Source organism: Sceloporus occidentalis, unplaced genomic scaffold (genome assembly GCF_023333645.1).
Source record: "Sceloporus occidentalis isolate IW3139 unplaced genomic scaffold, rSceOcc1.0.p SCAF_5, whole genome shotgun sequence".
Lineage (NCBI taxonomy): Eukaryota > Metazoa > Chordata > Lepidosauria > Squamata > Phrynosomatidae > Sceloporus > Sceloporus occidentalis.
In genome coordinates, this window is record NW_028316985.1 from 143,178,778 (window position 1) to 143,205,179 (window position 26,402).

Sequence of the window (26,402 nt, forward strand, 5' to 3'; positions counted from 1 at the left end):
TAGTTTCCAGCATTTTATGCCTATTGGCAAAACTGATCTTTTACATTATTATTTTGCCATTACATTGGTTAATAAAGCCTTTTTATACTTTGTTCTACTACCACTTTTCCCTAAACTTTTTTCCAATGTTTCTGTTTGTACTTTAGTAACAGAAACACTGAAATTAGGGTTCAAAATTCTTGTATTATATAAGAAAAAAGTTGGTTAAACAATTTAAGGGTGCTGCTATGATAATGCTGTGTTTTAAGCTTTTCTTTGCGTGAGTAGCATTGTGCAAATGTCATAACTGATCCCCATAACTATTGTTCTACAGTACTTTCTCTGTTCTTGAACTGAGGTAAATGCTGAGACTAGTATGTATGTGGAAAACCATTTGGGACTATAGAAGCTTAAATTTTCATATTTGTATACAGCAGTGCATGGAAAGCACAAATCCTGTGCTTTCCACTGCAGTTAATACTAAAATAAATGGAGCCATTGAGAATGAAAGGATGCAGTTATAACAGAGAATTTTATGGATGTTAGCATTAATAAAGCAATTGATTCCATTTGGTTCATAATTGGTAGCAATAGTGAGGAGAGATGTCCTGGTATTAGAAAGAACAACATAATTGTTTCTTTTTTATCAAGATGCTGGATAGTTTCACTTGACAGTATATACAAGGCCAGAATATGCATTGAGTTGGCAATTAAAACAGCACAAGAACACCTTAAACATCTGGGTTCATCCCAGGATTGAAAGGACAGAAAATGTAGGTTCCTGGTAAAACATTTAAGAGAAAATATTAGCTTTCAAAAATTCATTTATTCTACATAGCATGATTCTCAGATTTTATTTCCATCGTAATGTCTACTCAAAAATTCATTCCAGATTTAAAAGCATTATTTGATTACAGACATGAAAGTAAAATAATGAATCCCTCAGAATACACTCTCAAATTTATCTTGAACACAATTATATGTATTTTACATTTCCCCCTGTAGCTCGTAAGAGTTTGTAGTATTAGAATTGGCTATTTTCCCCTTGTTTTCCAGGATAAAATGCCATCTTTCGTGTATGTGTGTGCATATATAATTGTACATCAAAGTAGGCTGCTGAGACACATTGAAGCTTTCTTTCCATCATGATGTGTTTTGTCTCATCCATACATTCACCTGCAAGAAACTTTTGCTAAAACTTAAAGGGTTAAAGCAACAGTAAAATTTACAAAATCTGAAAGAAATTCTTTCTAATCTTGTAATAACAATTCCTTTTAAATATATATTTTCTTTTAAGGATAGACATAACAGAGTCATATGTATGTATGTATTTGTATTCTCTTATAATAGTTCCCAAGGATGGTCTCAAGAGCCAAGCTGCATTTGAAGAAATGAGGGCAAATTATATTAAAGAACTGAGGAAGATGGTCACAAAACATCCAAACAGTTCTGGGCAAAGTTGGCAGCGGTTTTACCAACTGACAAAGCTCCTGGACTCCATTCATGATGTGAGTAATTACCTTGACATTGTAGAATATACTACCAGTATTATATACAGCAATCAAATCAAGAAATTCTCTGACTGAAACTAACTGGTATTAAAATGTGGTACTAGTGTATTGCAAATGGGAAATTAATATTCACATTATACAAAATTGGCACATTAACAGCAGAGCTTTCTAGCCCTGATCAATTGTTACTCTCTACACTTTCTTCAGTATGGAATCACGGAAACATCTACCTCTCCCTCCTTCTATAATTGCTTTTCTCCAGTAGAAAGAAACACATCTGGAGATGTTCTTGTTCATAAGAAGAATTTCCGTTTAAGATAGTTTCCTGATAGCCCAAGGTTTTTTTCTAACATGGAAAGCCTCCATGCAAATTGACAACTCTCCCCTTTCCATATGAGGATTGATGGAGAGAGGTGGGGCTGGAGTCTTCCCTGCTTTAGTGTTGAAGAAAGTGGGGTGAGTAATGACTGAGAAGAGCTTAAATGTGACTGCTAAAATTTTTCTCCTTCTTTCTCTGTGTTTAGTGAGGGAAATGAAATGACATTACTTTCCATCACCACCACTGCCTCCATGTATTTAAATGGGGAGGAAATTAGAAAGTAGAGGTTAAAGGCAGCAGATACTGTCTGATCTTGGAAACTAAGCAGGGTCAGCTCTGCTTTGTACTTGGATGGGAGACCACCAACAACTACCAGGCACTATAAGCTATATGTCAGAGCAAGGAACTGACAAAAGCACCTCTGAATAGTCCTTTCCTCAGAAAATCCTATTAAATTTATGGGGACGCCATAAGTTGACAGGCAACTCGAAGGCACATAAATAGAGAGAGAAAGGTTACTTCTTTAAGTAGGAACCATTTAAACAGTTCCCTATTGTTTTTAAAGGAAAATAGAAATTATTAGGGAGTAGGCTGAGTAAGCGATTATTCTCCTAACAGATCAATTCATAAACTGGAATTCTAGCCAAGAATTCTGGAAGTTGCCTTTGAGTCATCTAATAGTTTAAAGCAGTCATTTTTCAGGGGGGGAAAGTTAATGAGCTATGTGCTATCCTTGTGAGTTACTGTGAATTAATTTAAAGCAAATCAGTTTAATTTATGGATTAGAATTCCATTGAAATGGGCTCTGGCCAAGATGGCCAACCATTAGTAGCACAATTTGCATACTACTCCTAGCTTTGCAGCATTTATTATTATCTTCATAAAGATACGAAAAGATTCCACAAGGGCAGAAATGCAGTCTCCCAGATAACCCCCCCAGCTCAGGAATGGGCTGGGGAGGTAACTGCTAGAGAAGAGTGCCCTGGAAACTATGAAGAATCACAATTATTCATTAAGGTTGGCTAGGCAAAAGCTTCTCCAAACAAAGATTTACAGTATTATAAAAGGACCTTGTTGAACAGGAATAGATAAACTGCCACCCCTGCTAGGCAGGAGATTTATGACATGGCAGATCCTTGAACCATACTTCCGCAGATACCAAGGCCCCACTATAAGGGGCAATTTCATTTGGAAATAAGAATTAGAACCAGTGTCTCCATATCAGTCTATATGGAAGCCATATTTCAGAAAAGAGGAAATAAATATTGCCTCTTCTGCCAGAATTTAAGCAGACAATGATTTACATGACACCATAAACACGGCCATGAGAAAACTATCCAGAGCTTGGCTAGATGAAACTGATCTTGTTTTCATTAAAATTCAAGCCTTAATAATCAAAGTGTCTAACTAGATTTTAGATTTCAGTGAACATATAACAAAATGATGGAAATTTAGAGAAGAAACTGGAGTCTTTAAGATTAGAGATTACAGGACAAGTAAATAATTTTAAAGAACTTGCTGAAAAACAGTTCAAAGAGATCACATCAGCTCAGAATCTCATAATGATTATTCACAAATATGAACAGGATATCTCTGATAATTGAAAGGGAATGGGCATTTTACAGCAGGATTTGAAAAAAATACAAGATAGAATTATGATGATGGAGTTTAAATAAAAGGAAACACATATTAGGTTAAGAGCTGTTCCAGAAGAGCTGACAGACTTAAAACAGTCTTCGGAGGTTTGGTTGGTTTTATAAGCTCTGGTCAAGAAATAGATAAGAAGATAGAAACAAAATTTATGTTGTGGATTAAAAGAAATCCTGTATAAACTGTTGTTTAGATGGTATCTAACACCAAATAAACTGTTGAAAATGGCTCAGCATGCTCCACATCAGTTTTGAGGATGTCAGGATAAGTGGGGAGGGTGTCCTTTTTCATATGTGGTGTATTTTTAAGAAGGTGAAATTTTACTGGTCTAAGATTTATGTGTTGATCAAAAAAAATTCTAAAGGGATCAATTTTGTAATGTTACCAGGCAGGTATCAGTTGGACATTATGAATAGTCAACTGAGTAGTCAATATGAAATAAATAAATATGAGAGCCAGCATGGCATAGTGGTTTTGATGTTGGACTTACCACTCTGGAGACCAGAGTTTGGATCCCTGTTTGGCCATGGAAACCCGTTGAGTGAACTTGGGCAAGTTACACACACTCTGCCCCAAAAAGCCCCATGATAGGTTCACCTTAGGTTTGTCATAAATCGGAAGTGTCTTTAAGACACACCACCACCACAACAAAGTAAATATGGACAACATCTGCAATATATGACAACAGCTGCAAGAATGTGGCTTGCCAAACTTGGCAACAGACTGAAGCACCAACAATGGAAGAGTGGCTTCTTAAGGTTATGGAGTTAGACAAAATGGCCAAATTAACATGGCTAAAAGATAAGCCAATTGAAGACTTTCTGAAAGACTGGAAACCACTTATGGATTTTTTGAGCATTAAGAGACCTAACAATATAATCATCTGTGCTGCTGTTATTAGTACTGTATATGTTATTGTTGCTGTTATTTGCCTTCGAGTTGTTTCTGACTTTGGTGACCGTAAGGCAAACCTATCATGGGGTTTTCTTGGCATGATTTGTTCAGAGGAGGTTTGCCATTGCCTTCCCTTTGTGATTTGCCCAAGGTCATCCAGTGGGTTTCATGGCTGAGCTGGGAATCAAACCCAGTCTCCAGAGTCATAGTCCAACACTCAAACCACTGTGTCATACTGTCTCTCAGTACTGTATAAACTCATGTATAAGTCTAGAAATTTTAGTCAAAAAGTCAACATTGTCCTTATCCACAGATCATTGTAAGTTCTGTACCTTAACCTTTATCAAAATAGGAACCATCCCCTTCTCTGAGTAGTGTAGCAAAAGGGAAGATCTTAGTCCATCCCAGGAGAACCTAAAAGAAGCACTGACCATTTCTACTCTCTCTGTTGCAGTGCCACTTCTGGCCTTTTTGAATGTCTGGGTGGGAAAATAGTGGTGTGCTTTGGATCATTTTCCTTTCCTTCATCTTTCATATCCTTTGTTACATGCTCCTAAGTTTTACCCTCAACTTATTCATAGGCCATATCAAAAGCTATAATTTTCACCCCCATACCTTCCCTTGACTTACACATGAGGTCAACCTGTCATTAAATATATATGGGTAATTTTAGATGGATCTGTAATGTTGGAATAATATTTTTTCTGTATTTAAAAATTACCCTCAGGATTGGGTGTTCACAACCCTACTGTACATTGGTTGTGTTACTTTTTTTCTTTTCTTTTCATTCTTTGTTTCTTTGTTTGATTGTATATTACTTTGTAAGTTAGATCATTTGTGCTAAAAATTTAATGAAAAGTAATCAAAGGAAAAAAAAGAATTCAATTGAAATGTAGTGATTACAAACTTTAAAAATATTCCAATGTAAAAAACAAAACAAAAACCCATCAGCTTATGATGTGGTTGCAGCCCTGCAAATTGTTGTTCTGAGTACTTCTTATTTCTGAATAGTGGTACTGAAATTTGTGGGGCTGTTTCAAAGTATGGTTTGTGAGTAATATAATCAGTCTTTCAAAGATGTGACAAATTGCAATGAAACAGTCATATGAGTATTTTCAAGTTCCCCAGTTTAAATGCATTATTACTATTGACACACTTCTTAATTTCTTATCCTGAGGGATTTTAGTTTCTCCATAACTTATATATTTGTGAAGCCAGTAGTTTCAAGAGGATGGCCTCCTGTTAAGCATCCCCTTAAAAGGTGTTAAATTGTATAGCACAAGAAATAAACCCTTTAAAAGCAGTTAAATTGTATAGCAAAAGCAAGTAAACACCTGTGCTGTATTCTTATGTGGAAGCAAAGAAGTCTGTGTTTGGCATACATGCTGTGCAGAGACTCTTTGGCCTCAGTGTGTCAGGGGCTGCATATAAATGTGTCTCTTTGTACTTGACTGACTTATTTGTGAAGACAGAGTACAGTATGGTGCATTTCAGGTCAAATCTGTATGAAAGCCTGAGGTCTGTTTACAGAACATGCATATGGAATTATTTGTCAAGTAATGTGCTGTTAATTAAAACGCTGAAAAATCTCGGTAGGAGTCAGAGTATTATTAGTACTGCAGTAACAACTCATTTTTAAGAGACTAACTTTGGCTTTCAAGGGGAAGGGGAATAGCTGTTTTCCTGCTTAACACCAGCTTGATCTGCACACCATGTGCATGTATGTGCCTTCATGTTGCCTGTCAATTTATGGCAATCCCAGATTAGTTAAAATCCTTATATTAAAGCTAGTAGAGTTGTACTGAAGTCAGTGAATTTGAGTCGTTAGCAGTTAAAACAGTTCAAATAGCCGGACTGCCTAGCAGGCTGCCTGAAACTTGGTGGATGTATTATTTTGACACATGTCAGTAAAGTAGTGGGATGCATCGTAAGAGTTAGCATTAATTTGACTTTTCATATACAACTAGACTAATTTTAATGAGCAGCTACATATAATGTGTTCATTATATATATGTCTATCCATCCTTGTGGATGAATTCAAAGACATAGCCTTGTTAGTCTGGAAAATTAGTATGCCAAGGGATCTTGTAGCACCGTTGAGACTAACTAAATGAAAGATGTTGATAGCATAAACTTCTCTAGACTTTAGTCTACATGCCTCTGACGAAGCAGGCTGAAGTCTACAAAATCTCACACTACCTACTTCTTTCTTTCAGTTAGTCTCAAAGGTGCTGCAAGATCCCTTTCCATACATCCTTGTGGATGTTGTGCTGCCTGGAATACATTGGTGTACACACCTACAGACAGCTTTCCATATGCTACCCACTCACATGGGCTCAAATGAGAGCATATTAAGAAGTCTGGAAGGGAAATACTATAGGTATCCACCAGTTTAAAATGAATATGAAAGATTGTTAGTTTGAAAGTAGCTTCACTTCAGAATCTTTGGGCATGTGGAAACCTAATGTGGCAGGAAGGGGGTTAATTCCAAAATTGAAATCATTGGCTGTAATTCTGTTGGGGTGTTGCATGCTCATAAATGTACTTGCATTCTGTGGAAAATATAATTGTGAACGTGCAGAGGGCTGCTTCTTTGTAAATATGTAGGAGAGCTGGCAAAGGGACTGATGTGCAATGAGACAAGGTGAGAGGGTTCTGGTGTAAATTGGGCCCTGCATGCACTTTGGTTGTACATTTTTGCATTGAGTAACTGGATTGCTTTGTGTCTTGCTACTTAGTTAAGTGCACGCAAATTTACATCGCGTGAAAGGGCATATGGGATTCCAGCCATTATTTTGAATTAATTCTGATTTTGGAAAGAGAAAGAGACCTCAGGGAGGATTCTACCATCTTTCTTATCCAAATGCTTCAGCAGTACTTCTCTCCCAGAGCATAAAGTTACAGAGTACCAACAGTTCCTTGAAATGGGGAGGTTTTTGTTGTCTAGAACAGCCTAAAAGTCGATAAGTAACAAGTTGTCTTAGAGACTGAATTGTGGAAAAGTGGAATAAAATATTTTGAACAAAACAGCATATTACTAAGAATGATAATTTAAGGGAATTGTTTTATATTACTGGGTGGTTTTAGCTAATTTTCTACCACATGGTGAACATATGTGAATGAAGAAAAGTGCCAAGATGAGGAAAATATTCCCTAAAAGATAAAGGTAAGCAAATTAGAATCTGAAAACATCAGCAAATTTATTTACAGATCCCCTCAGCACTGAAAACAAAACAAAGCAATTACTGAGCAGCTTGAATTCAGACATGCAGAGGTCACAGTGCTGATGTAGCCAGATTAAAGCTGATTTAGGGCCCATAAACTCAGTGGAACTAATATCTCAGTACTCCACATTTGCACTACTAGTACCTCACTGCAGTGCCAGCAGATTAGCAGCATTATAACACAGTGCTGTGCTGGGGCAGCAACTGGCACATAACCTGTATGAAATAGTTTTTTTTCCCCCTGGCAGAGCAGATTTGGGGGGGGTTGGTTCTTAAATAATTCTAGATCTAAGTACTTTGGCTCAGAGCTTGAGAAACAATTTGGGTGAAGGAGGCTACTTGCTTAGACTACAACTCCCAAAATATCCCAGCCATAAGCCATATAGGCAGAGTAATTCTGGCACTTGTAGTCCGAAGTGACTTTTTCAAGCTCTGCTTTGGTTTAATCGTTGTATTGTATTGTTCTTTTAATATTATGAAGCCGCTCTGAGTCCCAGTTCTGGGAAAAGAACAGGAAATAATAATAATAATAATAATAATAATAATAATAATAATAATAGGAAGTCAAAATGTTGTAGTTAGTCTTTGCGCAATAATTGTTTTAATTGGTATAAATGGAAATAAAGAGAATTATGAATTAAACATTACATGGTTGAAAACCATCATGGGAGGATTTCATAGTACAGTATTTTCTCTACCATTTCTCTAAAGCTGCTAATAGCTACAAAAGTACAATTCTTTTTGGGATGAATCTTTGTGTTTTATGATTTAAGTGACATACAGAAGACGTTTGAAAATCCTGCTTTAACTTGTACAGTATTAGGAAGAGTTACAATTTTTCCCCGTATAAAATGGAAAGAAATGGTCTTCATAGTGTATCTGTAAACACTTCAACCTAGAGAAGCATAAGAAATTTGGGTGGAAACTATGAGAACAGAGCACTGTCTCACTGCAATGAGGAGAAGCTCAGATTTCAAGTCTTTTGTGTGTTGTGTTGTTTCCTTCAAGTCATTTCTGATTTATGGCAACCCTATCACAGGGTTTTCTTGGCAAGTTTCTTCAGCAGGGGTTTGCCATTGCCATTCTCTGAGGCTGAGAAATTGTGACTTGCCCAAGGTCATCCAGTAGATTTTTATGGCCCAACAGAGATTTGAACTCTGGTCTCTAGAGTCATAGTCCAATGCTCAAACCGCTAAACCGTGTTGGAGGACCAGCCATGACTCCATCATTATTGAATTACTTATTTAAAATATTTCTATACTATTTTTTCATGTTTTAAAAATTGCAAAGTATCTTTTAATACCAGTTTTGAAAACAAAAAATAGTTAAAATAATAAAAACAATGACAAAATAGCATTTCATTAAACCCACTAAATTATTAGAGATAACTGGCTAGTTAAGGGATTGAAAAATCTGTAGAGCAACCATTGGCAGCCCACAACCCCTCCACTGGGGGCCTGCCTGATCTTGCTCAGGCCGTAATTCCACATGGATAGAATAGAGAATGCCCCCCCCCCACTGCGGTTGGTAAGCAGGGCCTCTCCCACTGAACACAGAGGTCCTGGGCTTGTTAGGACCATAAAAATTAAAGAATCACACCTTAAATTTCCTAGTTGGCTGAACTACACAGCCCAGGGTTTATGCACATACAATAGAAAAGCCTAGGTTCTGCATTTTGTATTTGCTGCACACTCTGAGCCATGCCCAAGGCTGCAATTTGCAAAGGAGTAATGCAGTAATCCAGTCTTGAGGCTACCAAGGAATGAATGACTGTGACCAGATGATCCCAATCCATGGAAATCTCTGTAAACACTTTACTAGTCAGTGCTTAGTATGCATTCTTTCCACATTGGTCCTAATGCTGTGACTTTGGGGAGGACCTTTTAAGAATTGGGGTGCCACTATGTAAAATTAGCTCTCCTTACTGCTTATGTAGCTTCCTTCCACTAAGGGAGGCATTTGGACAGGGGCCTCAACCATATCTCTTAAAAGTATAGTGAGCCCTGCATATTCATAGATTTTTTTATCCAAAGATTCAAGCATACATTTGGAAATATTTTAAAAATATATAAATTCCAAAAAGCAAACCTTGATTTTGCCATTAAAATAAGAGGCACTGTTTTACTATGCCATTGTAATTAATGGGACTTGAGCATCCATGGTTTTAGGTATCCACGGGGGATGCTGGAACCAAGCCCCAGGAGATACCAAGGGCCCACTGTATGGGCCTTTTTTATATGCAGGATTAAAGTCTATTTATGCCTTCCATTGCCCACTTCTCTATCGATGGCCTGCTGGCATTGGCTTACTTGTTTAGAATGTAGAAAGGAACTCCATGCATTTGGTGGCTTAAGAGTGAATTTTACTAGTAGGTAGCTTAGAGCAGAAATATGTTTTATACCTGCTTAGATTTGAAATTTTAAAATCACATCTGTTTGACATTGGATAAGATTAAAAACCTATTTTCATAATCTGTTCAGCAAACAGCACACTCTGCTTTTTAAAAGGTCAGCATCAGCCTTTATCTCTGTCCCATAGCAAGGTTTAAAATAACACACATTCTGTTTAACAGCCCACATGAATCAGGAAATCTCAGTGGAGAAGCCATCCTCAAACTCATGACCTTACACTGTCAATACGTGCAGTAGTGTGAATTACATAACCACCGCTAGATATGCATTTTTAATTTCCTGGATGTTGTTGATTATTCTGCGATTTCAAACATTGGGAACTATGCATTTGGCATGATTCTCAAATCACTTGCTGCAGTTCAAGGAGTCTGGTTTCATGTTTACAGAACTTACTCATCTGTCAACAGAATATGCTTTATGCAAAATTCTCAAAAAAACATATCATGTTTGTTGCTTGCTGTTATGGCTTACCATGCATTAATAAAATATTCCTTCATTTTCTTAAAACAGTGGTGGACAACTGTGGCTCTCCAGATGTTTTTGGCCTTGGACACCACTAGGTCCTAGTCAGAATGACTAGACAATCATAAGAGATTGTGAGATTTGTAGTTCAAAAACATCTGGAGAGCTACACTTGCCCAGCTAAGACAACCTGTTATCCCAGTTGGGTTTTGTGTGGTAGCTACTGCCCTTTAACTATGCCATGCTGACTATTTACATTCAGTTTATATTCCACCCTCTTGGTCTTTACTGCAGAACATAATGTGCTGTATAATCATTCAAACAATTAATAAAGCAACAAAACAACAATATAATCAATGCCGTTTTATTAATGGTATCAGACAGTGATTAGATTAAAACCTATTTGCAAGAGGTGCATATTTATCCCAGAAATAGTATTTGAGACTCAAGTAAAATGCAAAGAATATTATTATTAATATTATTATTATAGTTTATTTTATAGCGCTGTAAATGTACACAGCACTGTACATACAAATGATCAAATCAATAAAAATGAAACCTGCCAATGGCGTACAACCTACAAAATACGTATAAAACAATAGGTAATAATATAAAATAGAATTGGTTAAAATAAGCAGGCAACAATTAAAAAGAACAACATCAACTATCCAATCAAAAATCAGATAGGTATGTGATGGCTGATACTCTAGGCAGATTACTGACTTGTATACATCGTCTATCCAAAACTGACTTTCTTTTATATTTTATTTTATTGCACATCATAAAAACTGTACAGTAGTCCCTTGGTATCTACTGGGGTTTGGTTCCAGGACCTGCTGTGGATACCAAAATCCATGAATGCTCAAGTCCCATTAAATACAGTGGCATAATAATATGGTGTCCCTTATATAAAATGGTAAAATCAAGATTTGCTTTTTGGAATTTATGTATTTTGTCAATATTTTCAAGCTGTGGATCCTTGAGTTCGTGTATACCGAATCCATAGATATGTAGGGTCAACTGTATATAGCTGCTGTGTGTCCGAGAACTAGCAAGAGATGGATCCTAGATCCATCTTTGAGGTTCTTTTGACCTTCTTGGAATGGAATGCCAGAACTGTTGTATAGATTGCTTGACCCTTGGCTTGGTAACTAAGGTCCAGAATGTTCTAGAATTATTTGTTAAGACCTGATGTATGCAAATATATGAACTTGACATCTGAATAAAAGTGAAGAGCTTTCAAGTGTAATTTCTTCTCTGGTGTAGCATTTTGGGCAGATTAGTAGACTGTGTTCCCCTATAGAGAGTCTGGAATGGAGGCCCTTCTCTTGGGTCTGTCATGCTCAAGATGCACACCTGGAAAAGGCTTTGTGTGGTTGTACCCAGGTCTTGATGTTCCTTGCTGAAAGGCAAACACTTTTTAATTTGGACAAACTTTTCACAGATAATTAGTTGCTGGGTAATGAGTTACTGAGTGGTTGCTATCCTTTCTTTGATGCATGTTATCTAAGTTTTAGTTTTATTAGTTCAGTATGTGAAATTATTTTTACTTATGCTTTTTACTGAGAGCTACTTATAAATTTTGTTCATAGTTGTGCTTCATAATTGGGTTTTAACTGGAAATCATAATTTGTTCTCGCTGTGGGGTGCTTTGAATACCCTCTTTGGTAAAACATCAATCCAATAAATAATTAAATAACTTATTTCTACAATATTGAAAACCTTTAACTTTTGTTTATACCTACAACAATATATTGATGCATTCAAAGCAGAGCTGATCTCCATAGCACTAAGTGCAGTGGAAACAGCTCTGGACTTGTACAGCATGGCTCTTTGTATAGCGGTCACTGGAAACACAGTTTGGTGGGGTCTTATGGATCAGAGAACAGTCTTTTGAAATTTCATGGCCATCCTTTGTAGAAACCTCCATTTTTTTCTTTTCAGCTTTGTGCCTCTGCACTCTTTCTTATCAGTGTTCAAAAGCCCTTGGTCAGAAAAAGGAGGTGCTATTGAGAATCAAGCTTCTCATGCAGAGAAATGTCAGGCAAAGTAGACAATTACTCATAAGCCTATTCTGTTCCTGTAGCAGTGGAGAACATAAAAAGACTGATTGCTTTTGAAATAAAAAGGTACAACATCCTGAAAGTGCACCTGATGAGAGGAGCTTCTCACAATACAGTGTGGCACTCGTTAAATTTTTGTATCACAGTCCTCTCCTCTGTTTTTAAGCTTCACCTTGCTGGAAAGGTGCATGGTGAATAGTTAACCAGCTTGTATCTAACTTTTGGAGATCTTTTTTAAAAATAACTTTCTTCCGAGAAAGGTTTGGGTTTTTCCCCCCACATTAAAAAGATGTGCTCAAACTATTTAAGACAGGACTAACATTTTTGGAAATATCAAAAATGCACAAAAATTCAGCTAAGACCATACTGTGGCTATGTAGCAGATGATACTCCTATTCCTAGCCTATTCCTGTCTTCTCATGTTCACACTCCTTTGGATTATGGAAAGTGTGCGGTTACTTACTGCACAGGGTTTTTTTTAATTTAAAATAAATCTTTTTGCTGGTATTCCTGAATAAGGTTTTGGATAAGAAAACAAACCTAAGTACATGTATAATTCCTGACAGATAAGGAACAATAATGATGTACAGTTTCAGTCACTTAAACAAAAAGTGATTGAGTTCAGATCATTTAAAGAAAATACTTTGGAAAGCACAAAAGTCAAGATGTCCCATCTCTGTTCATTTACATGGCTAGCAAAAGTCCCTGGGTTGATTTAGGCAGAATGCTCTGGGCAGTCTTCTTCTCTTTTCCTCAGAGCATCCCCCCACCATAAATGGTACATCAAGCTGTATTCATAGAAACTGCCTTTGCCTGATATTGAGTCTCCTCCTGTGTTCTGCATACTGTAGTCTAGAAAATTATTTGCATTTTAGGCATTCTTTGAAATGCTAAAGAGGCTACCATAGGGAGGAAGGGTCACAGAGGTCTTGATCCTGTTAAGGTTAGTTGCACATGGCTTAGTCTGTATCCAAACGTTCCATGTTTTCCTAGTTTTCACTCCATCCGGTGAAACTATTATTGCTGGTCTACTTTATTGATGTTGTGGTTTTATGATTGGTTTTATTAGGAAAGTGCTTTGTGTAAAAGATTTTTGAAGAGAAATTACATTTTAATGTGAAATTACTTTTGGTTATCTTTATTAGTTTTAGAAAGATGAGAGGCCTTTGTATTAAATCTACATTGTGGTCAGGCATCCCTGCTGTGTGTTGTATTTCCCAGTGGGATTGGGGAAAGGAGGAGTATCTTGTCAATGTGAAGAGAAGCTTTTCTACATGCTTTTCTCACTTAATTAATTGGGAGACCAAACATTTTCTCTTACTCTGAGTTGCAGCCGATACTAAAGTGGCAGTTAACTGATGGAAAAGTGCCGACAAATTAAGAGTACATTCATAACATTTGTGTTTCTAAGTGAAATTGTATACGTTTAGATTACACACACTTCGTTGAACATCTGTTTACTTTTTTGGTGTGAATCATTAAGAAAATGAGCAGAGGAAAATATTTTGCCAAAAGTAAGTAGTTCATATTTGTATATGTGTATGTATGGAATGCATGTGTGCATTGTAATATATACAAGACAAAGTAATACAGAAAATATTATCTTTGGAATTTGAACCAGGTGTGAGGAATAATGAGGACTACAAATGTCACAAACTGCTGGAGTACAGACTCCCATTAGGTCTAGCCAGCAGTTAAGAGATAACTGGACAGGTAGTTCAATATAATTTGAAGGACCACACATACCCCATTCCTGGCTTAAATCATCCATGCTTTGTTTTTGGGGACTTGGGTTGTAATATTGGAATGATTCATCTAAGAAATATTAATACTGGAGTAATCAGTACAATTTCATTGGTCTAAATGTCCTGCTGGACACTGAAATGTTCCTAATTTGAACTATAAAAAGTGCTGAGTTGATACAGATGGTGTTATTTGCCATGTTTGGGAGAAGGGCTCTTTAGAATGTGAACGCTCCACTGTAATTTGAAAGTTTTGCCTAGCTTTATCTAGTCACAACCAATATTTGTTTTGTGGAGTCGAAGGCTTTCCTGGCTGGTTTTTTTTTGGGGGGGGGTTGGGGTTTTTTGGGCTCTGTGGCCCTGTTCTAGAAGAGTTTCTTCCTGACGTTTCGCCAGCATCTGTGGCTGACATCTTCAGAGAATGCTTGCCTGGAAAGGAGTTGGGTGTGTGTGTGTGTGTGTGTATGTATGTATGTGTGTGTGTGTGTGTGTGTGTGTATATATGTGAGTCACCTTCCCAGGGTCACACAGTATATTTATATATACCCAACTCCTTTCCAGGCAAGTATTCTCTGAAGATGCCAGCCACAGATGCAGGCGAAACGTCAGGAAGAAATTCTTCTAGAACATGGCCAGAGCCCAAAACCCCCCCACAAAAAACCCTATATAATATTTGTTTTACGGGAGCTAGAGCGAATCCTGCTGAAACCCAGCTATCAATGGAATACAGAAATACTTTTCTTCTGTTTGTTACTATGCTTTCTACAATGTTTGATAATGACTGTTTCTTCTGTTGCATTTCAGCTTGTTAGTGATTTGTTGGAATTCTGTTTCTACACCTTCCGAGAGTCACAAGCTCTGAAAGTGGAGTTTCCAGCTATGTTGGTAGAAATCATCAGCGACCAGTTGCCCAAAGTGGAATCTGGGAATGCCAAGCCCCTCTACTTCCACAGGAAGTGACAGAAAATGTCTTATTGGAAGAAAGAAAGAAAGAAAGAAAGAAAGAAAGAAAGAAAGAAAGAAAGAAAAACTTTGCCTTAAGTTTCCCTGTGCTATTCCACACCCTTGAAGGACCCAAGGAACCATGTTCAAAATATGTTATACAAAATTGTACAACAATTTGAATGGTCTAAAAACCATAGGAAGGGTTTGGAGGACAGAGGGACATCTTATCTGAACTTGGTGAGACAAAGTCATAAAGATGTTTTGAGAACCATCACCCAGAAACCCCCAACATGTAGGGGAAAAATGTTCCTGTTCCTCTGGATGAAAAGCCATATCTAGTCAAATAACTCTTTGATTTTGATATTTTAAGAAATGAACATTTTAAATATGCCATGTAGTTTCTGGTATTGTTTGCTTGTTTTCAAAGGGTTCAAGGACTAATATGAACTTTTTAAAAGCTTACCATTGGTTTGCACATAAAACAAAGTCGACATGGGGCATTAATTCTTGTACTATACATACACACATACACACACAGATCCCTGGATGTGTAAAATATAATGGAGCATTTGGTGTGGAATAATCTTGGTATATTCACCTGAGGCATTTGTTGTCCCATTTTATCCATCATAGATGATCTACACTGTGTTAAGTGTTCATTTATTATTTAACTTGAAAGGATAAGATGTTAAAACAAATGCCTCAATTTCAATTTATAGTATATATTGTGCTGGCTTTACCAATAATTTTTTGCAGTCTTTTGCTGTACTGTACATTGCTGTATGTATAAATTGAAGGACCTGAAAAAATGGTATAAGGAACTTTTGTAAATGAGACCTAAAAATCTTTAATGGTTACTAGGATGACTGGGGAAGAGTATTTTTGGAAGAATTCTATTTTGCTGGAGACTATTTAATTACTCTTTTTGTCTAAACACAAAGTAATTTCATTTTTTGTAAAGTGAATTGTTCTGCATGCATAATGAACTGTTTACAGTGTATTTAAGAAAGGGAAAGCTGTGCCTTTTTAGTATCATATCTAATTTACCAACCTGACAGCGTCTGTTGTAAATAACCACCCATAACCATTTTCAGTTGAATTTCTCCTTTTCTGTCCATTTCCATCCATGTACATTCTTCTTTCTGTTTGTCTGTTGCTTTTATGATTTTAGCACACTGAGTTCTGTTTTATGCCTCAGAACTTGAAAAAAGACAACTTTTCTAAGCTCTGTCCATGACTCTAGCTATGTCTGTAGCTTTATGCACATTTCATCTACCAAGATAAATTACAAAGCGCATAATCCACCAAGATGTTGTCCTGCAGAAATCTCACTGGAGTAAACAAAGCTGTGAAAGCATATAGCTGTCCATTTATTTCAATGGAGCTTGCTCCAGACAACTTTCTGGTGAAATGTGCTCAGAGTCTCCTGAAAGATGTGTCAGCCCCAAAATGAAGTGAAATTCTGTCTGTCAACTTGTTTAATTCATAGGCTATGGTCCAGCACATATAAGCTAAAATCCCAGATACACTGTACTTGGAGTAAGTCTAACTGAACTTGATGGGTCCTACTTCTGAGTATATGGGATTGCACTTCTTGATTTTCCTGCAACTTTTGGTGCACCTAACTTTTGGTTAACTGAGAATGCTAAAAATATTGTGCCTCCCCTTTTTAATCTGGAATGTATGTGAGCTCCAAAAGAGTGAACTATATAAGTGGACTATGAATCTGAATGTGGAAGAATTCAGAGATATAGCCATGTTAGTCTGGAATATCAGAATCCAAAGGAAACTTGTAGCACTTTTGAGACTGTGTGAAATAAATTGCCATAGACTTGGCATCTGAAGAAGTAGACCAAGTCTACAGAAGCTTATGGACAGTTAGTGTCATAGGTGCTATGAGAACTCTTTGCAGAACCAATGTGAAAGTTTAGGAAAACAGCTAGGCAAATTTGCAATTATATAATAAATCTGGAAGAGAAGACAAAACTGGAGAGACAAATTTGTATAAAATTCTGTTCTATTGATTTTAACATAATGTCCATGTAACTATGCTTTGGACTGCCTTCTTGATTAGTTAGCCAAAGAACTTTAATAGTGTAACACTTTTAGAAATCAACAATACTGACATGAGCCTTGAAATATGGATTTCTTTCAAAGGTGTCATATAAAATAAGGTTATAAGGATGTAGCTTTCCAGGGAATAGCATAATTATTATATATCGTATAAATAATTTGAACATTGGAGCATACATTATTAAAAAAATCCCTATGACCACTGAAATATTAAACACAGGTATAAAGAAAACCATTGTCAAGAGTTATGTTTGTCTAAAGCTGAGTAAAGGTGTAAAGTTTGCATATTCCTTTAAAAAATTGATAAATCATGAAAACCAAAGTTGGGATTCAGATACTAGTTATGCCAAAATTTTGGCTGTGCCTAGTGGAGGTCAACCCTCTCCCAGCCCAAAACAAGATCCCCATGACATATAATAAGTGCTTTTGAAAGAATATTCCATTTCCAAAGCGGTTTTCTGTGCACTGTGGAGACTCATGAAACAGGTTTTTTGGATCTTATGTTTAGTTCTTCAAAATCACAATACATCCAAGTTTCTTAAATGTGAATGTGTGTTTACATCTCCAAAACTAGATTTAAAAACATTACCACTTGTCTTTTAAAATGACAGATCTTATAGAATGGAAAGTCTGCATAAGGATATATTTAAAAAGAATCAATATATAAAATTACATAAGCATACATTCTGTGGGATTCTGACAAACCGAGTTGAACACAGTCTGCGCTGAAACCAGTGGAACTTAAGTCATGGCTCTTTTGTCTCATTGATTTCCACTTAGTTTTGATCCAACCTATTATTTAGTTTTGGAAATCTAATGAAAACATTAGCTCCTTTGATCTGCACAGCAATATGAAAGCTGAACTTCCAAAGTGGGGAAAAATACACAGCATGCAGAGTGGTTGTTTATAGTTACAAAGTGGTTACAGATCTCTTATTTCATTTGCTTTTAAAAAATACTGAAATTGGAATTTCAAATTGTCCAGGTTTGTGGTAAATGCAGTATGCGGCTGCTTTTTTTATTAACAAAGTTACAATTTTTTTCTATCTCTAAGTAACTTTGCCTGATTAAAATATTAAAGCCATATTCTTTTTTTAAAAGAAGATATCCACTGTTAGATGTCTGTCCCAATTCACAGTGTTGTCTGATTGCTCTTATTTTTGTACCTTATTGCATTTAATCTTGGTTTGGTACAATTCATAATTCACAGAAATGTCATACGTAAAACACTAAATTAGTTTTAAAAACAATTTATATCTTTATGCAAAATATATGTCTGTCTTTGCAAACAATTGTAAGCAGATTATAATAAATCCTTTCCTTTAATCACCTGTTTATGAAACCATTGATTGTTGCTTAGAAATCATTAAAATGAAATTTGAATGGAAAAAAGTACCAGGAGTACACTGTACTTTAGAATGAAATCGGCATCTGTCTCCTGCAAAATAAGATAAAACATCAAAATGTCAAAATGATAAATTGTGTTGATTGAGTGTAACGATTTTGTGGCAATGACTGAATGAAGATATACAGCAAAAACATTGTATCCATAAGTTTTAAAAATGTAAAATAGTTTTAATTTACTGCAGTGGGTATTTCAAGAATTAATATTGCATTGCAGTGTGTAACCAGTTTGTTGCACAGAACAAAACTGAAAAAGGACTAAAAGCTTGCAATATCAAAATCTTAATAAAATATACTTTATAATCAATAATGCAAAAATCTAATTCACAGGGTGGTATTTTCACTGACTTTTAAAAACATTTATGAATTTAAATCAGTCTACATTTAATGCACTTTTAAATGTCTATTCAAAATGTGACATTTTTGACGGAGGGAGGGAGGGAGAGGGAAAGGGTGGATCCAATTTCATCTGGTAGATGGATAGGCAACTGTTATAATGCCAAGATTCTCAGAGGAATGTTTCAGGAATCTGTGGAGGTGAAAAGCACATTTCACCAGGAATTTGTACAGGACAAGTTCTTGGTGCATTGTGTCCTATATTATTGGATGAAAAATAAAAAGCAGCCAGCCCTACGGCGTAAAACAGCAACAACTATGCATAAAGATGCATTAATAATTAGGGGCTTGCTTCTGTATGTTTAACTTTTTGAATAAATAGAAAATTACTGTTTGGCCTTTATGTTAATTTCTTTACATACAGTATTTTTTATAAATGATACAAATATACACAAATTAAAACAGTGTGATTAGAGGTATTCACTATTCCTTGATATTAGCTGTATGGATTTGAGGCTGCCCTTGACTGGAATGCATTGGGCACGTGATGGGAGTTTTACATAATGGCTGTATTCCCTACACTTCTGAATTTTTGTGTTGTAGTAAGCAGTATTTTGATGATAAAATGGTTTCATTCAGCTCCTGTGTACAAGACATTTGACTCAAATGTAGAAGAGGAAATCCAACATTTACTGCCTCATTGTAACAAATATCTAGCACCAGGGTTGCAATGATGTATCAACTTACCTGAACATAAATGCCACTAAACTGAGTGACACTTATTTCTGAACAACCATGTATAGGATTCCATTGTTAAATGCTGCGTTTTCACTTTAGCACCAGATGGCCATTGAATCCAAAAATAGCTGCTTTGACAAGCTTTACTTGTGGAAAATGACATGTATCTCAAGATAGGTTGGGGTTGGGAAAGTTTTAGGATACAAATACAGCTGAATACTTACTATAGGTCTGCCTTTTGAAAAGTGTTCATATTCTTTAACACTGTGAAGACACTGAGGAGTCACTGAATCAAGTCCATAAAAATAGAATGGAGACACTTAGAGAATGGAAGCCTCCATTAATATGTAACTATCAAACACAGTAACTCTCTACTTTTGAGATAACAAATTAATATAATAATATAAATTAATGTGTATTCAGAATACTAAAGAAAAAAGACAGGATTGTCTTTTTTCAGAATGATGACCAATCAATACCTGATCATCATCATATGTAAGGAAGCTTATGTGTCTTGTCTTTATAATGGTGATGGTGATGAAGAGGTTCTTCACCTTGATACGAAATTAGTTTTGGTGTGAGCATCACTGATTCCAGAAAAGGGCAACAGACCTCATGGAATTGTTCCATGTGATGTCAAAGCTACACCATGCAAGTTTAGAGGAATCCTGATTATAATCAGGAAAATTCACATTATTGTGATAGGAAAGGTGATAGAACTGCAACTGCAAGCGACTGCAACTGCAAGATGCCCAAAGCATCCCAGTGGATACACAGTAACACAAACTGGTCTGAATTCTGCTGCTACTCCTACATAAACCAATTGAATCACCATTAAACAACTGATTGAATGGGTCTACTCTGGTTGGGACTAACTACTAACAGGATTCCAGCCACTCTGTAATTGTGTACATCCCCATAAAAGACTCACTATTGAAAGCCAAACAGCTCTCCCCCCCCCCCCACCACCAGTGAAAAGCCTTAGGATGGCAGTCTGGGAATCACTACAGCAGATGTCCTTTCTATGCTGGAGAAACACCATTATGCTAGAAAGGGAATGTTGTCTTCTTAGCATTACCCTAGCAGTGTAGGGAGCAGCAAGAGAAAAGCAGAACTGGTTGTTAGTGCATTTTTAGCATTTGACTGAATGGCACCTAGTTCTATTGGTGAGGAAGGCAAAAAAGCTATTTGAGGACAAAGCAAGAGTAGGAGCCTCAACACAGTCTTGCCTCCGATTATTCATGCAATTGCTGCCTCTATCTCAATACTTTTATGCAAAACGATGTATGACCAAGGTGTTTTGTTTTTTTTGTGGCAAAATCTAGGCCCGTGTAGCTCTTTTCACATTTGCACTGAATGTTCTGGGAAGGCCAAGTGGGCACAATTCTACCTCTCCACCACACCATCATTTTACTTCTGGGGTGGATGAGTTTAATGCCTTATATCTATATTGTGTGTCTGTCTCTTTCCTCCAGTGGAATAGTTGGAAAAGAAGACAACCTGATTTCCATTACATTATTCCACAGGCATCTGTGCTGTTTTTGGTCACATTTCCAAACAGCTTGATGATCTCCCAAGTAGAATCACCTTAAAGCTATCTGGCAAAGATTATAGCCTCAGACACAAAGAACTATATTAATGCCCCACAGCCTGGGTGGGTTCCAGCTGGACTAAGGAAATAGCACTACTTTGGATCACAACTGCACCATCTGGAAATAATTTGTGTACACTCCGAGGGCCTTATAGTTCTGGGCAAAAGAACAGACAATGATTGTCAGCTAAACCTTCTCATTAAAGAAAATAACCTAAAAGTATTGTTAACTGTAACATGTTTTTCAATCATTTTTTTAAAAAAATAGAAAGACAAAGCTGTCTTTTTTTAAAAGCAGAAAAGAGCTTGTACCATTAAAAGGTTTACTGTCTTTTTATTTAACATTAAATGCAAATCTTAAAACAGACTAACATTTGCTTAAATTTGTTCATCAAAAATTCTCTGACTCGTTAGATAAAAAGTGAGGCAAATATACAGACTATATGAACCAGGTATGGACTTTGATGTAGTAGCTCAAGTCTCGTCTCTCAAGGATACAGCTAACAGCAAGAACAAGATGGGTATAATGATCATCTGCTTCTGTTGAGAAGAAAGCTGCACTCTTCAAGCCTGTCTGGTGACCTCCATTTGTCCATTGTTTGATGGGAGGAAGGAGTGTGGGACCCTTCTGCAGGCTGAAAATAAGTTTGTAATCCAATGTCTCTTGGGGGAAACTCTCCCTTAAAGAGCCATGGCCTTCAGAGAACACTGCTGGAATTCTATACACCAAATAGCCTGAGATAGACCTTGCTGTAGAAGAGTTGAAGGAAATGCCTGCTCTTGGCTTCCTTTGCTACATCATCACGTATGTTCCGGGGAGGAAATGCATACATCCAGGGATATACACATGGCAGTTTGAGCAAAAACAGGTTCTATATGTACATTATTTCAGAGAAATGGGGAAGGAAGAAACAGATGGCAACAACACCAACCAGAACATGAGCACCCATTTGAACCATTTCTTTGTCCAGTCCAAGTCACTAGCATAAGCAGAGATTAATGGACAAGGACAACAGTTTTTAAAAATATTTTGTTGGCTTAAAATATTTTATAGTGCCGTGTAACTATAAATAAAATGAAAAATTATGGGTTATGTTTTTAAAACCCTTTCCTTTCTTTCCATTGAGAAGACATTAAATTAAACAGCCCAGCTGATTTCACTGGGCCCATATAATGTAAATGCTGCTCAGTTGCCTCCAACATGAAAATGATTTTAGGACTGGCTTACAGATTCTGCTCTCAAAGAACACTATGCAGATGTGGATCAACCGTTGCTGACTTCACTCACTGTCAACTGAGACTCAACACTTCTCAGCAGAAAGTTCATAGTTTTGGTTAAGAGTCATTGAGCACTTAGTGACTGAGGGACAAAAAAATCAAGTAATGCACATAAACTAGTTTTCTGTTTCAGTACTTCTGTTTCCGTGGTTCTGCCATCTCTGTTAAATACCACCTCCTCCCCTGAAAATCCAATGTTTAGAAATTCCATTTTAAAAAGTGTCGTATTTGAATGACTTGACAGAGCAGATAGATAATATATACAAATTGGGTGCTAAGCTTTTCTAGTATTGCTGTAATTTCAAACTAGCATTTGATACTCTTTCCACCCTTCTGATTGTTTGAAAATAAGGAGTGTATAACAAAACCCTGGATCAGTCACAAAGTTATGTGAATAACAGGTCCAAACTAGATATGACATGCACTCAAGTGTATCTCTCCAAATTTCATAAATGGCTAAAATAGTTGAGGTGCAGATTAAACAGTTCCCTTCTGGTTTCTGCCTAGAAATCATCCCCACTCACTCACAAGCTACTTTCCAAAAGGGATAGGAAAATAAGGATACCAATATCTCTCCCCATCCCTTGTTGGTGGAAAAAAGGGTCGGAAAGATTTTTAAATCAGCTGAATGAGAAGTAGCCCCAGTCTATCAAACTGCTCTATTTTGGCCATGGGACTCTTGGCTGAAAAATAGAAATGTTTGGAAGAGAATACAAGCAAAGTCATATTATCTAGTTTGGGCCAAATTATCATAAACAGTAAAGGTAATAACCACAGTGCATTAGACAGAAGTTTATATACACTTTTAGCATAGCATCAATATCGGTAGTATAGTTATACTGGACCCTGCCACTGCTTGGCCTGTTACAGAGAGGCACTGCAGGATGGCCTTGAGCTCATCTACTGTGGAAAAGTCAATAAGTTCCTCACCAAGAAAAAATTAAGTGAAAAGGCTGCACAGGTGCCTGTGAAACAACTGGCTGCACAAAATCATATGCATACAACCTCAAAGTGCAGCTGCTTGCACAATAATTTTTACCCTAACATTAGTGCCTCGATCGGAACTACAGACCATTTCAGCTCTGTTCCCATTCAGCAAAAGGCAGAAATTTTGTGGAGTTCAATCAGACATGTATCTTTACTTTTTAAAAGTACTAGTAAAACCACACTACTTGTATTAAATCTTTTGCATACTGTGGATATTTGAAAGGTAGATTTTCTCCTTTCTTCCTATGGATGTCAAGAGATGATCCCTGGAACCATCACACAGGCGTCAGATTAAATGGTTAAAGAGTTCTCAATATGCAGGGCTTTTTCTGAACAGTTTTTTCTGAACAGTTTGGGTCTTCAGCATTTGTCATGTGGGTTTGGCATAATAAACTCTTTCAAACTTCTCAGATGTTAAGAACAGAAGGACAAAAAGAACACTTTTTGTAATCTTCCTTTAACTGATAGCTGGTTGATAAATCAATCATTCGATTTAAGAATCTGGTTATTTTACAAACATACGTACACAGATACATACATATGTACATATATATATAATTATTGCTCTTTACAAACAAAATACTAATTTATAAAATTAAACCAATTCCTCCTCCAATATAAAATTATGGAAATCACAACTGTATAATTCCTATTTGGCAAAATGTTAAGTCCTTACACAGATGAAGCTCTTCAATTCACTGTCAAGCTCCTCAATCATTAAAAGTATCTGAAGCCAAGAGTGGCAACTGTGTCAAAAAAAAAGAAAGAAAAGAGAAGAGAAGAGAAGAGAAGAGAAGAGAAGAGAAAGGAAAGAAATCCATGGATACCATGTACACCTTTCAGGCACTCAAGGCAGAGAACTAAAGAAATTGGACATAATTTTGAGGAATGAGGCCTCTCTTCCCATTTAGGGTTCCTTCAAGCCAGCCAGGTTCTCGTGAAAAATGCACTGCAGGTAAAGAGGGAGGAAAAATACAAAGCATACATTAGTAATAGTAGTAGTAATATTTACTTCCCTCTCCTAGACTTCAAAGTGGCTAACAAAAAATCAAAACAGATACAGGTAAATGCTCAACATCAATAGAAATAGTTAACATAATAGCTATCAAGAGAATTAAAGGACATTTAAAATGTATCAATTAATTCATCATCTGTGTTAATTTGCTACTTGAGACAGTACTCAAAGATTTAGGTTCAGTCTATGAAACTCTCTGAATAATCTTTCAACAGTTTTCTCACACAAAGAGATGAAAGTTTCTAATCTCTTATTTTTCCAGGGTTTTTGCTTTCTTACTTGCCTGAGGCTCATCAAACTTGACATTATGGCAATTGCATTAGACAGAGTGTGTCTATGTGGTATTTTGGGGGGGTTTTTGGGAGGGGGAAGGTTTGCCTCGGAAATAGGAGTATGTAAGGTTCAGTCATATGCAAAACTGGGCGACCAGCCAATTGTCTGCTTGAATTCTTCATACCCCTCCACTGTTTCCCCATATCAAATCTTGATCCTTCCACTCCTTCACTGTTTTGAAGATGGGATTCCTAAGAAACAATGAAGGAAACTGGCATGGGCCTGCGGACCATAAGAACCCTAAAAAACCCCAAAGCAAAACAACATTTTGCAGAATGCTAATAGCTTATTAATGGATGACACCTCGATGGCATAATTATGCTTAATGTTCTTTCAGAAAAAGTATCATTTAATTTTTTGGAACTGCGAGGCTGTCCTTTTCTCACCCGTGAAGTGATTTCAGGAATAACCAGTCCAATGACAGAGCCACTTAATAAGCATTTTAGGAGATTGTTTAGTATTTGGTAGCAAAACTGACCACATGTAACTTGGCAAAATTGCTCAAATAGGAGAAGATAATAAATCTGTATACATGTATGCACACACACGCACGCACAGACACAGCTTTTAGAAATTAATACCACATGGAGGAGGAAACGAGGCCGTTTTTCCAAGACAAACCTTGTGGTCTAATAAATACTTTTCTTGATATACGAACACGACTTGACTCCAGGAAATCCTACTTAACCCCACCCACTGCTACTGAAAGTTCACCAGGAATTAGCCACACATTTTCAAGTCTTTCTGCAGGCAACAAACTGGAGATTTACATCTTTAAGCAGGATACTCATAAAGTTCTATTCTACCCAAATATTGAATTCTGTATTAGCACAGAATATCGAAATATGCAAACCTTGAAGAGAGACAGAGAGACACACAACCTCTTCCTCTATTTTTAAATTACAACTACCGCTATTATTAACATTATTGCTGCCACCACTACCAACACCTTGAATGTCTTAGAATCTGGTTATCTATGGGACTGCCTGTGTCGTAACAACCCTCTTTGTATCTTAGCAATGTCAGGACAAGCCTTCTTGAAAGTAACATCACTTGTAGAGCCGTGTGTTAAACAGGTGTCTCCTGTGTTGGTCCCAAATTGTAAACAGAATTTCTGTCTGTCTCATGATCATGTCCCATTTTCTTTGCTTGTAGGGAAGGCATTAGCCATCTCTTCCACCTAGCCTTTTAAAATGTTTTGTTATTTACTGATTTCAATAATTTTCTCATTTGTTTTTCATGGTTTAGGTTAGCTAACTTGAACACTATTTTTAGTAGAAATATATGTAAAAATATAAGGATGAAGTTTACTCATTAGGACCATCGTATGTGAAACTTGCTCAAAATGAAAAGATAGTAATGAGGAATTTTCTTCAGTTATCAGTACTGTGTTACACTGCTTGCCTATTGCTGGAAGTGCATAAGCAAGTACTTGGGCATTCTAGCA

General features: G+C 36.6%; 2 protein-coding genes across 7 annotated transcripts in view; one reads left to right on the forward strand and one right to left on the reverse strand.

Moving 5' to 3' along the window:
* NR3C2 (nuclear receptor subfamily 3 group C member 2) overlaps positions 1 to 15,251 on the forward strand; it is a 195,598-nt gene extending 180,347 nt beyond the window's left edge. For all 4 annotated transcript variants that reach the window (XM_089525710.1, XM_089525708.1, XM_089525711.1 and 1 more), the window contains 2 exons: positions 1,330 to 1,487; positions 15,060 to 15,251. In XM_089525710.1, coding sequence (XP_089381836.1) covers positions 1,330 to 1,487; positions 15,060 to 15,215 — 314 coding nt within the window. In that variant the 3' untranslated portion in view covers positions 15,216 to 15,251. The remainder of the gene's footprint in view (positions 1 to 1,329; positions 1,488 to 15,059) is intronic.
* A 6,420-nt stretch (positions 15,252 to 21,671) lies between these two features.
* The window catches only part of ARHGAP10 (Rho GTPase activating protein 10), a 130,271-nt gene continuing 125,540 nt past the window's right edge, over positions 21,672 to 26,402 (reverse strand). For 2 of the 3 annotated variants that reach the window (XM_089525712.1, XM_089525714.1), the window contains one exon: positions 21,672 to 24,556. In XM_089525712.1, the coding sequence (XP_089381838.1) occupies positions 24,468 to 24,556 (89 nt within the window). In that variant the 3' untranslated portion in view covers positions 21,672 to 24,467. Of the gene's footprint in view, positions 24,557 to 24,886; positions 25,147 to 26,402 lie in introns of those variants that run through there. The other variant, XM_089525713.1, reaches the window with a different exon arrangement.